The sequence below is a fragment of the Fistularia commersonii genome, chromosome 16 (assembly GCF_037954325.1).
Source record: "Fistularia commersonii isolate RoL2024-O1a breed Wild chromosome 16, RoL_Fcom_v1.0, whole genome shotgun sequence".
In the NCBI taxonomy this organism is placed as follows: Eukaryota; Metazoa; Chordata; class Actinopteri; order Syngnathiformes; family Fistulariidae; genus Fistularia; species Fistularia commersonii.
This window is the reverse complement of record NC_141299.1, coordinates 15065525-15076358: the sequence shown is the minus strand read 5'-3', so window position 1 is coordinate 15076358 and position 10834 is coordinate 15065525. Positions and strand designations below refer to the sequence as shown.

Here is a 10834-nt window from a genome sequence, read left to right as displayed (position 1 = left end):
TACGCGCTGTCTGGTTGCTTTTAGTCCCTGTTAAATATACCTAATATGTGTAATGTGTATTTATTATTTAATCTGTAATATATAGTTAGCATATTCTTTTTAATTCAGTTATTTATCAGAATCGTTATCCATTCATTTTTGTAAACAACAGGAAAAACTTAGATAAATTACAAATGCGTGACAGCTGTTTTTTAGCACTCAAAATATGTGTTTATTTATTAGTTAGAAAAGGGATAACATTTTGTCTGATGTCCGCACATTCGAAAACAATGAAATAACTAGGATTAACATCAACCGGAAGTAGAACGCGTGTCAAAGGTTGAGCACATTGTCTCTCCATGGTACAACTTGTGAATTTTACACTTCATGACTGATCCAACGCATACCGAAAATTACACACACATACACAAACACAAACGGATGACGAAGAAAACTGGGTGACCGTGTAACGTGTGTATCTAATACGCGATAAGAAAATTAAAAAAAATCATCTTATTTGAGGTAAGCTTCGGGAAACAGATACCGAGTATGCTAAAGCTAACAGCTAACTTTACGTATGTAGATCACGATAAAGTAATGAAATGATGATAATTAGCAAGTTGTAGATTCAGCAACCATAAGCCAACGGCAGCTACAAGTGAAACACTAATATACAGATATGATCATGCATATATTCGCTCACTAAACCCTGCTGTAGGTGTAAACATTTTTGGAACAGCTAACTGTGATAGCCTCCTTTCAATGGGATAAACCTGAAGTTATTACAGGCATTTGCCTCATTTCATTCTTCATTTAAATAAGAACAAAAGTGAAGCCAACTTTTCCTATATTTTTATGATTTTTGCAAGAGCTGAAACCTCAAAATTCAGTTACAACATGGGTTTTTTTTTTATTCTGTATTAGCAGGTACTTTGAGAAATGGCTGGAATTCTCTTTGAGGATATCTTCGATGTCAAAGACATTGATCCGGATGGCAAAAAATTTGACAGAGGTTGGTTTTGTTTTGTGGCGACTACTGTAAGAAATGATTTTAATTATCCTAAATGTTGATTGATCGATTGCAGTATTTTGGTATATAAAATTAACACTTGTTAAATGCTCTACCAATTTACAAATTTTGAAAAATTATTCTCTACAGTTTCTCGTCTGCATTGTGAAAGTGAATCTTTCAAGATGGACCTCATCTTGGACGTGAACATCCAGATCTATCCTGTGGATCTTGGTGAGGAAACAGTAGTTTTGTCCCCATATGCTTCTTATTAGCATTCATTCTTGGTTGTGTTGTTGAACGTTTTGGACAATACGACCAGAACAAACTGGCATTTTTCAGCAGTTAATGAAAATCATTTAATATAACTTGATATACTTCAATTCTAGTAAGTATATCTAATTAGAACATTTTTACAGTATAACTACCTGCAATTTCACAATTTATTTGTTCGATTTTTTCCACACAACTTGCATCACATGCAACAGCTAAACAGGGAGTTTAAGGAATTTAAATATTTCTCAATTACTACTACAAATGACTATCAAATATCAAAAGCGCAGTTCTCGGTTGAACTTAAAGTGGTGATCAATTTCTTATTTGTTTATTTAAGGTGACAAGTTCAGGCTTGTCATTGCCAGCACTTTGTATGAAGACGGAACGCCTGATGATGGCGAGTACAACCCTCAGGATGACCGGCCATCGAGGTATGGCAATTGACTCAATTGAACCCCGTAAACAGTAAAATCAAATACCTTTTCCATGTCATTAGTCTATATTGGCCAAAGGAGACCTCCCTGAAGGGTCATTTATACCTTGTTAATTTCATGTGATTTCCATTTTCCAGGGCTGACCAGTTTGACTATGTGATGTATGGTAAGGTTTACAAGATTGAGGGTGATGAGACCTCAACAGAAGCAGCCACACGCCTGTGAGTGATGTTCCTTACCTCATATGTAATCCTCAGATTGTAAATATTATGGCATGCTGAGCAAATTTTATTTAACTAGTGGCAGCATTATTTTGCACAGTAATGCTTCTCAATAAAATAAATTCAGTTTTGTTTTTTTTTGTTTTTTTTTACCTTAATTAAACAGAACTGGACGTTTTCACTTGAGCAGAAACAAATCCAAGCAAAATGTGATACAGCTAAGCATCAACAATACATATTTATTTCTATATTTATTTAATCCTTAGTTTGTATATGTTAACACCATGCCAGAAAAGCGTTTATTTAAGCAGCAGTACATTTATCAGTACAATGATTGTCACAGTAATATTGCAAATGTGTTTTACATTAATAGTTTCCACTTTCCAAATCGTACCTCTCATAGGCACTTTTTACATTTTTCTGAAATAAGTAATTCATTCAACATAACCAATCGGTTTTTCTACATGTGCATATGTATGAACAGGGTGTGTGTGAATATCGTACTTTTTTTTAAAGTGAAGCTGCTTATTTTTAGTCAATTTTTCTCAATAGTCTTATTCAATGTGGCAAATACAGAATCTGACAGGGAACAAATAAAAAGTGCTCCAATAAAGATGGTGTTTGAATAGTTTCGTCATCCCTCTTGTTTAAAATATTTAAGTCAGCTGTATAAATGCCTTCTTCTTTCTTTTTTTTTTTTTTTCACTTTTTCAGCTCTGCTTATGTATCTTATGGCGGCCTCCTGATGAGACTGCAGGGAGATGCCAACAACCTCCATGGCTTCGAGGTGGATTCCAGAGTTTACCTTCTCATGAAGAAACTTGCCTTCTAGAACCTCTTAAACCCATTCAGAATCAGAAAAACTTTATTGGTCTCTGAGGGGCAATTGGAGCTGATGCACCAACATCATGAAGGCGAACTGATCCGTGTTATAAAACAGTGCTCAAGTGCTCTATGGCTAAAGAACACTTGTAGAAATTATAAAATATTTTCATACTTCCAGCGTTTTTTTTTTTTTTTTTTTTTTTTCAATGAACTAGTGCAAGAAACATTGTGACACTTCAAAACTGCTGTCCCTGTTGCCCAACTGTAAATAAAGATTTTTTTTTATACAAAGGGGAGTCTTAGCCTGTCAAGTCCTATCAATGTGCTTGTTCGTACTGGCCATGATGTGCGTTTCCTATTAAAAGTGTATTTTCTGCATATCAAGCCATGCATTGGAGTTCAAAGCAGGGTTGGTACTTTTTTTTTTTTTCCCTTTTCCCACAGATTTTAGTTTAATGATTGAGACAAAAGAGCTGTGCTTGTACCTTGTAATAGTCTGAAATTAAGTCTCATGGTCGTCATGGGGAGGGGTTTAAGAAGCTTTCTACATCACCACGTCAAAAGTAAAGAGCTTGCGATCACAAGCTGCTTTTAACATGTTTTATCTTTAATGTGAGGACTTCACTGTATTCAAAGTGCAACAACGGATTTATGGACAATCAGATGAAACAGTATCTGCGAATAGGCAGAGTGTGTATGTGTTCTTCAGTTCAATTTAAAGAATGCAGATTTTTTGTTGCCTTTGCAAATAGCCAGTATTGCGTTTTTTTCCATGTCGTTTTTTTTTTTTTTTGATTTACTAAAATGCAGAGTCTCGGGAGACTATTGAGTTAGGAGTGGAGCAAGAAAGAGGCAGCTGTTGTGTGGAATGTAGGCTCGCCAATGTCACTGGTAATGGCTGTCACAGGATTAGTTGTAGGATTACAAACTGTTCTCTCATATTCCACATATGTGCATGAAGAGGCATCATAAATTATCTGGAATATAAGAAACAAACACCATCTTGCTTTTTATAGCTCTTAAAGATGCTGCTCTCTCAAATGTTGATGTGGTTTTTTTTAATTATCCTCTTTTTTTGGGGGGGGGATTTTATTTAAATACTTCAATGACGCTACTGCATTGTTAAAAAATGCTGATAAAACTGCTTTGGGCCTCAGGTCAGAGTGATGACTAGTTATAAACAGGAGCCAATATAGAAGAAAAAGAACTGAAATTCATAGATTTACTGAGCAAAATGCACTGGTACATAAAGGGGCTGTGCAATGTCTTAAGTATCAGGGGAAACTGTTTTATCAGAAAAAAAAAAACAGCAACAAGATTAACTATTGATCCCCATAGGGGAAATTCCTTTGTCACAGCAGGATAACAGTTATAATTTCAGAGAAAAAAAAGGGAACTATATATGAGTATTGAATATAAATATAAATACAAAGGCAGAAGACAGGATATAGAGAGACAATGACAACAACATCAGGGATGACAATGGGAAACATAAAGGAACAATGAGGGTGAAAAATACACTCAAACTAAACAACAATATAAATAGTGACAGCTAGACCTAAACGACAATATAAATTGGGTGACAAAAATAAATGGCAATTAAAATAAATAATAGGCAGGATGTGTGTGGGCTGGGACAAACAAGGAGAGAGCAGAGTTAAGACATGATTAAAATGTAATTAAAATGTGTGGGAGACCCCTCCACACCCGATAGAAGATGACATATGACAAATTAAGTGGCTGTTAACTTTAGATTTTTCACTTTGCATTAACATGGCATATAACATTATTTTTCATGCTATGTATAAACAAAATGTGTTGCATTTTTTTAAATCAATGAACAACTGCAGAGAAAACACAATTACATTCCTCCATGCAACAAACGTTTTCAACATCAACAACAAACCAAAGATGCACATCCTCTGTGTGTTGTCATCCTTTTACTGGCGCATGGAGAAAGAATTTTAACACATTATATTAAATGTAATCTTCATAACCATAATCTTCACATTTAAAATCACATTTTAAAAATGATCAAACCAAGACAAAATACATTTTAATTAAATACTATTATAATATTAACATAAACAATAATATAATATAATGATATTAAATAATTATACTTAAATTAATTGTTTTCAAAAGCCACAGGGAGCTCCCTGTGGCTTCAGAGTTGTGGGCTGCTGACCCCTGACCTATGATGATAGATGTATCATATTTTCCTTCTTTCTTTCTTTTCTTTTTCCCCCCTCACTCCCCAAAGTTCACTGTGTTCTGATACGAAGCAAAGTCAACACGAGGCCTTTCATCATCACTTAAGCAACTGTGGTAAATTTAATCTATAGAAAAATTGCAATTTCAACCTTTGAGTACATCATCGTCCCAATTACAGTCAGTTGGAAAAGGCCCACGCTGGATTTTTTTTTCTTCAGAAACAATATTATTTGCAGTTGCTGCCTCTGCTTTTTTCTTTCTCCGGTTGAAAACGGTTTTATAATCTGCTGATCAAGTTACAAAAGTGGACCGACCGAAACATATCGTCGTCCCAATCTTGGAACAGGGCTTTTGCAACATTTGTCATAGCTGCAAGTTGTGTGAGTGTTAGACCAGTTTCTTTGATTTCTTCTTCTTCATGTCGCTTCTCTTCTTCTTCCTCGCTGGCAGACGTCATCGTCTCGAATGGCGGTCTATTAAGCCACTGATGTTGTCAGGAGTCATATTGGAGAAGGCATCTCCTTCCAGAAAAAAGGTGCTCTCATATTTTATTTATTTTACAAAATTAATTTTATTTGAATTTTACTATATTTTTTACTGTTATTTTCTTCTTTGGCTAAAATATAGGTATTTCATCACAAAAAAAAAGTTCAAATACTGAAAAACAATGAGCCAAAGACAAACCCAAGAGAGCTCCCAAGGCCGGATGGAAAACAGACGATAACACAAGGCAGCGAGCTGTTTGGGTATCAGAATATTAGAACAATTTTTTATTTTTTATTTTTTTATGATTATATTTTCAACCTGCGTCCAGCTGGGCATCAACAGTGTTTTTGTATTCCCAAATGTCCACATTTGGAGAAGTCATCTCCTACAAGAATGTGTGCCAGCAAAGGAGATCTTGTATTTCATTTATTTTATAAAATTCATTTAAGTTTAATTTAACTATATTTACAGTTTTTTTCTTCTGAGGCTAAAATATGGCCATTTCATCACGAAAACGTTTTCAAATACTGCCAAAAGACGCTAAAGAACAATCACTAATGAGAACCGAATTAAAAAAAAAAATCTGCAAAGTAGCGAGGGCGCGAAAGCCAAAGCGCAAAGTAGCGAGTCAACTGTATTGCATTTTTTTTTTTTGTTTTGTGTTTTTTGTACCTCGACATAAAAAGGTCTTGTCCGGGAGATGAATCGGTCATATTTAACTGTGAAAAAGAAATTTAAAGGAATCACTGCTTGGCTGAAATAATCTGAGTGTGCCACATTGTGTCTCATTACAACAAACAACAAGATAAACCTAAGGGTGTTTCCAAGGCCCGATGGATAATAGACAATTTTTTTTCTGCGCCTGGTGAGACAGGACGCGAACCATTAAGGAGATAATTTTGTTTACCAACCTTTTCGAGATTGTTGGGGAGTTTTCCTAATTCATGCTGGTCTTAGTTGAAGCCTGTAAAGAGGAGACTGAGGTCATCATAAGAAATAACACAGACAAGCGACTTTTCTTTTGAGCTCTGCAGAGGGGGAGACTCCAGAGAATCCCACCGAGGTCCTCCTTGCTCTGCTTTTTATTGTGTGAATGTGTTTTTTTACATAACAACTTTCATTGGATAGTATAGTTCATGCATATGCTATGTTGTCCAGGATGATACAGACGGGGAGGGTGATTCCTGTCCAAAGATGTTTATGCCCATTACAATTTACGGTCATGGAGGGCACATTCCTGTTCAAGGACAAAGGTCATTTGTGCTCAAAGATGGAAAGCATGTCTGGCTGTCTTCATGTGAGTCAGCGAAATAACATAATTATAACATATTTGGAGTACATAGGTATGAATGTAGAGAGAAAACTCTAACAGATATTGTTGCAGATCAGGGGTGGGCAAACTACGGCCCGCGGGCCACATCCGGCCCGTTGGTCCTTTTAATCCGGCCCGCCAAAGAATGGTACAGAATTCATACTTGATGTGAATGATTGGATCAATGAATGTGGGAGCTCAAACAGGAGATTATTTCATTTTGGGAGCTACTTGAGAACACTTTAGAATTTTCCAGAGCTGAATCACACAGATTGGCTTTGGGATTTAGCCTTTAATGTGGACATACTGACACACATTAATGAGCTGGACATGAAGCTACAAAGGAAAAACTGGTTTGTGCATGAAATGCAAGCAAACGTCATAGACTTCAAAACCAAGCTGGTTGTATGTTCAAAACAAATGTCGGACGAGTCTGATGTGTATGGTTGACTATCGCATTTTTTACACGTTTTTATATGTATCTTATCTTGTGCTGACCCGGCCTGTCTGTCAAATTTTAAAAGTCAATACGGTCCCTGAGCTGAAACGTTTGCCCACCCCTGTTGTAGATTAACCACTATCATCTTCTCCAAAGTGCAATGTGGAAAACATGCCTGACCGCTGAGGACCTGGGGAAGTTTGCATGTTGACCCAATGCCTGTGCTGATTGTCTCTGGATACTAGATACTATTTTTCATTAGATCGAAAACATGTGATTTAATCGAAGACAAAGCAAATATTGGTAGATGTGAACGGTTCTGCTTTTCTGCTTTGTGATTGGCTGCCACATGTGTGTCCCTCACCACTCATCCACTGTTGACTGGCTCAGATGCTTGTGACCCTGTGAGCAAGACAAGCAAGACAATCTTCTACAACCGTGTTAACTAAGTGTACTTTCTGTCTTCTCCCGCTGAATATGCAACGGGTAATTGGCGAGATTAACATCATTTAACGTTCATGTGCCAAAAAGCGAACCGCATAGATATTGACCCAGAGCACTTAAAGCAAGTACAGTTTCCCAGTACATTAAATATCTGGAAAAAGAAAAAGGAAAATCCACAACAAAGGGTCAATTTTATGTGATTTAATCATGTCCATCATGGAGAATATTCACATCATTTGGCATCAGAAAAATTGAGAGTTCAAGAGAAGTTTGTTCACAAATGTTAAAATGTAAACAAAAGCGGGGGTTTATTTTTCGCTTTCCATTTCATTTTTGAATGTGGAGTGAGTGGCGACTACACCAAACACATAGTGACCATGTAAATCAGTGGCCCTCAATCAGGGGCCCTTTTGCAGACTGTGTCTTATCTGAAACCCCTCCCTCCAAAAAAATATTCCTGGACACACCCCTGTCAAATAACACGGAATAATGGCGAAAAGATTAGGTAAGAGAAAATAGATTCAGAATGCAGGGTATTTGACCTGCAGTGAAGAGACTTTTTTTTTTTTGTTCAATTCAAAGAAAAGGCTTTTTATCTCATCTGTCAAGAGATGAGACATTATTCATTAATAATGTTATTATTTATTTTCTGATTTTTTTCCCTGTCAAGATCCTAGACAGGGTTAATTTTTGGTTATGTGTGGCTTTCTGGAATGCCAAATGTTATTTGGCCCTCGCAGGAAAAAGTTTGGGAACCCCTGATGTAAATGATCCAGAGGTACTGTGAGGCACAAACAGAGTAATGTGGGAAGTGACTGCAAGAGTAAACATGATAGCAGCTGGTCAAGGACAAGAAGTCTATTTCTTATATAGCACTGCAGCGGCACTATTGACTCACATTTGGCGGCTCCGGGCGTCTAATGACGACCTCCAAATGACAGCTGGGGTTCCCCCGCCCCCTGCAACCCTGTCGACCAGATAAGCGGCAAAGATAATCAATGAATGAATGTAGAAGTTCAAAGTGGGAGCATATTTTGATTGGATTGATTTGCAATCCGCCATAAACACATGATTTTCATCTCACAAAGCCCTGGTAATGGAAACGTGCCACTGTAAATAATCCAATCGTAGAAGTACTCTGCTTCGATCATCCGACTCCTTCTGCTCTCCTGGGCTTTCTGCAAGTGATTTCCCGCGGCAGCTGACTGAGTTCTTTCTACAAGTTTTGGGATTGCTGGTTGTCGCGGTGACCCAGGTTTCCCACTTCTTCAAAATAACCGAAGAAAGAACGCAAGGTGAGAAACAGCTACATCCTGTGGCTTCGAGGCCTTATAGCATGTTGGACGACAATTTCTTTTCTGTTATTATTTTCTATTTTTTTTCTATTAGTTTTTAGACGAGTTTAAAATTTGACATCCCATGCATCAAATCAATCTCTACTAACTTATGTAATTAGATGGTCATTTTTCCTTGACAATGTAATACTGTTATTGTAACAGTAATCCTGCCTAAAGTTTAAAAAAAGGGAGGTTCCAGAGATACTGTTTTTTATTAGAATACACTACTTTTATGCTTAAAATTGTTTCTCTCGTGTCTTTGCTTCCAAAAGCATTGTGCTGATGTCAGACAATGAGATTACCGGATAATTGTGTCGCTAAATGACTCAAACCCGTCACTGCATCTATAGTTGCCCAAAGGGGAGTCATCTCAAGAACTGTTTTTCCATTTCTTTGGTATATCTGTTTTGTTTCTGAGGCTATATTGGTCTTAGAGTCGCTTTTTTTTGCACGAGGTGCCGCGTTCCAGTCGAGCAAGCGGATAAGAGTGAATTATGCCGCGTTGGCTGAAGACCCTGCAGAGAGCGCAGCCCGCAGTGTCGTGCACAATGTAATGCATTTAAATTCACACATCAATCTGAGGTTTCTCGCAAAAGACCCCATCAATCATCGACGACCGGAGGACCCTGAAATCAGCAGATGTTTAAAGCGCGTACAAATCAAACCTGTGGATTTCGCTTCAGCTAAGCCGTTTGACAGATGCCATCAAGCGCGGTCATAAACAGCTATCGACCAGCGCGTGTGCAGGGCCTCCTTTTGAAACAAATCACTGGAGCTTACAGGAGCTCCTTGCTGCAAACCTGAACTGCAAACATTGTGTCTTGTGTTTGGTGTGTAGTGTTTTAATTTTATTGAGAGTAGAAATACAAAATTTTGCAAAAATTGCAAAATTTAAAATAATGCAACTTCCAGTATTTGTCCCCAAATGGTCCTCCCTGCAGCTCCAGGGGAGTTGAAACAGAACTATTTCTGATGAATAACATCTTCATGTGTTCTGTATTGGAAGCGGCCGGCGAGCACTAGTGGTTTTACGATTCCAGATGGTGTAAAAGAGCTGCTTAAACAGGAAGATCCCGAGGTCGACACCGGCATCTGGGTATTTCTGCCTGTGCCGAAGGAGAAATGAACCTAAGCTGATCAATAGCTCCTGATCCCGGATATATCTTAAAAGGGCCTTTTGTTGGATTTCAAATATCACGTTCTCTGGAAGAAGAGGACAGAGGCCACTGTATCGTTGGCACTTGAAGGTATAATGCAGGGGTGGGCAAACTTTTTGGCCTTGTTTGCTTGTTTTCAAAACCTTCATATTGAAGGTTTTGAAAGCTCTTACGTTTGCTTGCATTTTATGCACAAACCGGTTTTTCCCTCGTAACTTCACTTCCAGCTCATTCATGTGTGTCAGTATGTCCGCAGTAAGGGCTTAATCACAAAGCTAATCTGTGTCAATCAACTCAGGAAAATTCTCAAGCAGCTCCAAAAATGAAATAATCTCCTGTTTGAGCTCCACGTTCGTTGATCCAATCATTCAATCATTCACATCAAGTATGAATTCACTACCAATCTTTGGCGGGCCGGATTAAAAAGACCAACGGGCCGGATGTGGCCCGCGGGCCGTAGTTTGCTCACCCCTGATATAATGAAATATGTCATATCTTTGTCAAAAGTAGTTTCCATGCTCCAAAAAAAAAGGAATTAATTTCAGTTGACTAGTCCAGTGCATAAAGCCTGTAATTTGAGTCACTGAAGATTAAGAACATCTAAGCATTCTGGGCCGGGATCTTTATATCTCTAATTTGATCCGAAGCAAATTGTCTGAAGCAGTAAAAACACACGTGATGGAACAACTATCCTGTAAAAT

At 37.6% G+C, this 10834-nt stretch overlaps 2 protein-coding genes and 1 long non-coding RNA gene across 4 annotated transcripts in view; 2 read left to right on the top strand and 1 right to left on the bottom strand.

Annotated features, from left to right (window-relative positions):
• The first annotated feature begins 329 nt into the window (after window positions 1-329).
• polr2h (RNA polymerase II, I and III subunit H) lies at window positions 330-3135 on the top strand. 2 transcript variants are annotated; one of them, XM_086161854.1, is made up of 6 exons: window positions 330-501; window positions 907-991; window positions 1139-1222; window positions 1602-1695; window positions 1836-1919; window positions 2634-3135. In XM_086161854.1, exons 2-6 carry the CDS (start codon window positions 919-921, stop codon window positions 2749-2751), a joined length of 453 nt encoding a protein of 150 aa, XP_086017980.1. In that variant the 5' UTR covers window positions 330-501; window positions 907-918; the 3' UTR covers window positions 2752-3135. The 2 variants fall into 2 exon arrangements, with proteins under 2 accessions (XP_086017980.1, XP_086017979.1); XM_086161853.1 differs by having other exon boundaries at window positions 904-991.
• Window positions 3136-4619: 1484 nt separating this feature from the next.
• LOC147226049 (uncharacterized) lies at window positions 4620-8877 on the bottom strand. The gene is made up of 5 exons (XR_015107269.1): window positions 8748-8877; window positions 8538-8606; window positions 6356-6408; window positions 6117-6163; window positions 4620-5476 (listed from the first exon to the last, which is right to left on the bottom strand). It is a non-coding gene; the product is annotated as an uncharacterized LOC147226049 (long non-coding RNA).
• mfsd8l1 (major facilitator superfamily domain containing 8-like 1) overlaps window positions 8794-10834 on the top strand; it is a 27876-nt gene continuing 25835 nt past the window's right edge. Inside the window, exon 1 of the mRNA XM_086161603.1 lies at window positions 8794-8934. The gene's annotated coding sequence lies outside the window, so the exon portion shown is untranslated. The remainder of the gene's footprint in view (window positions 8935-10834) is intronic.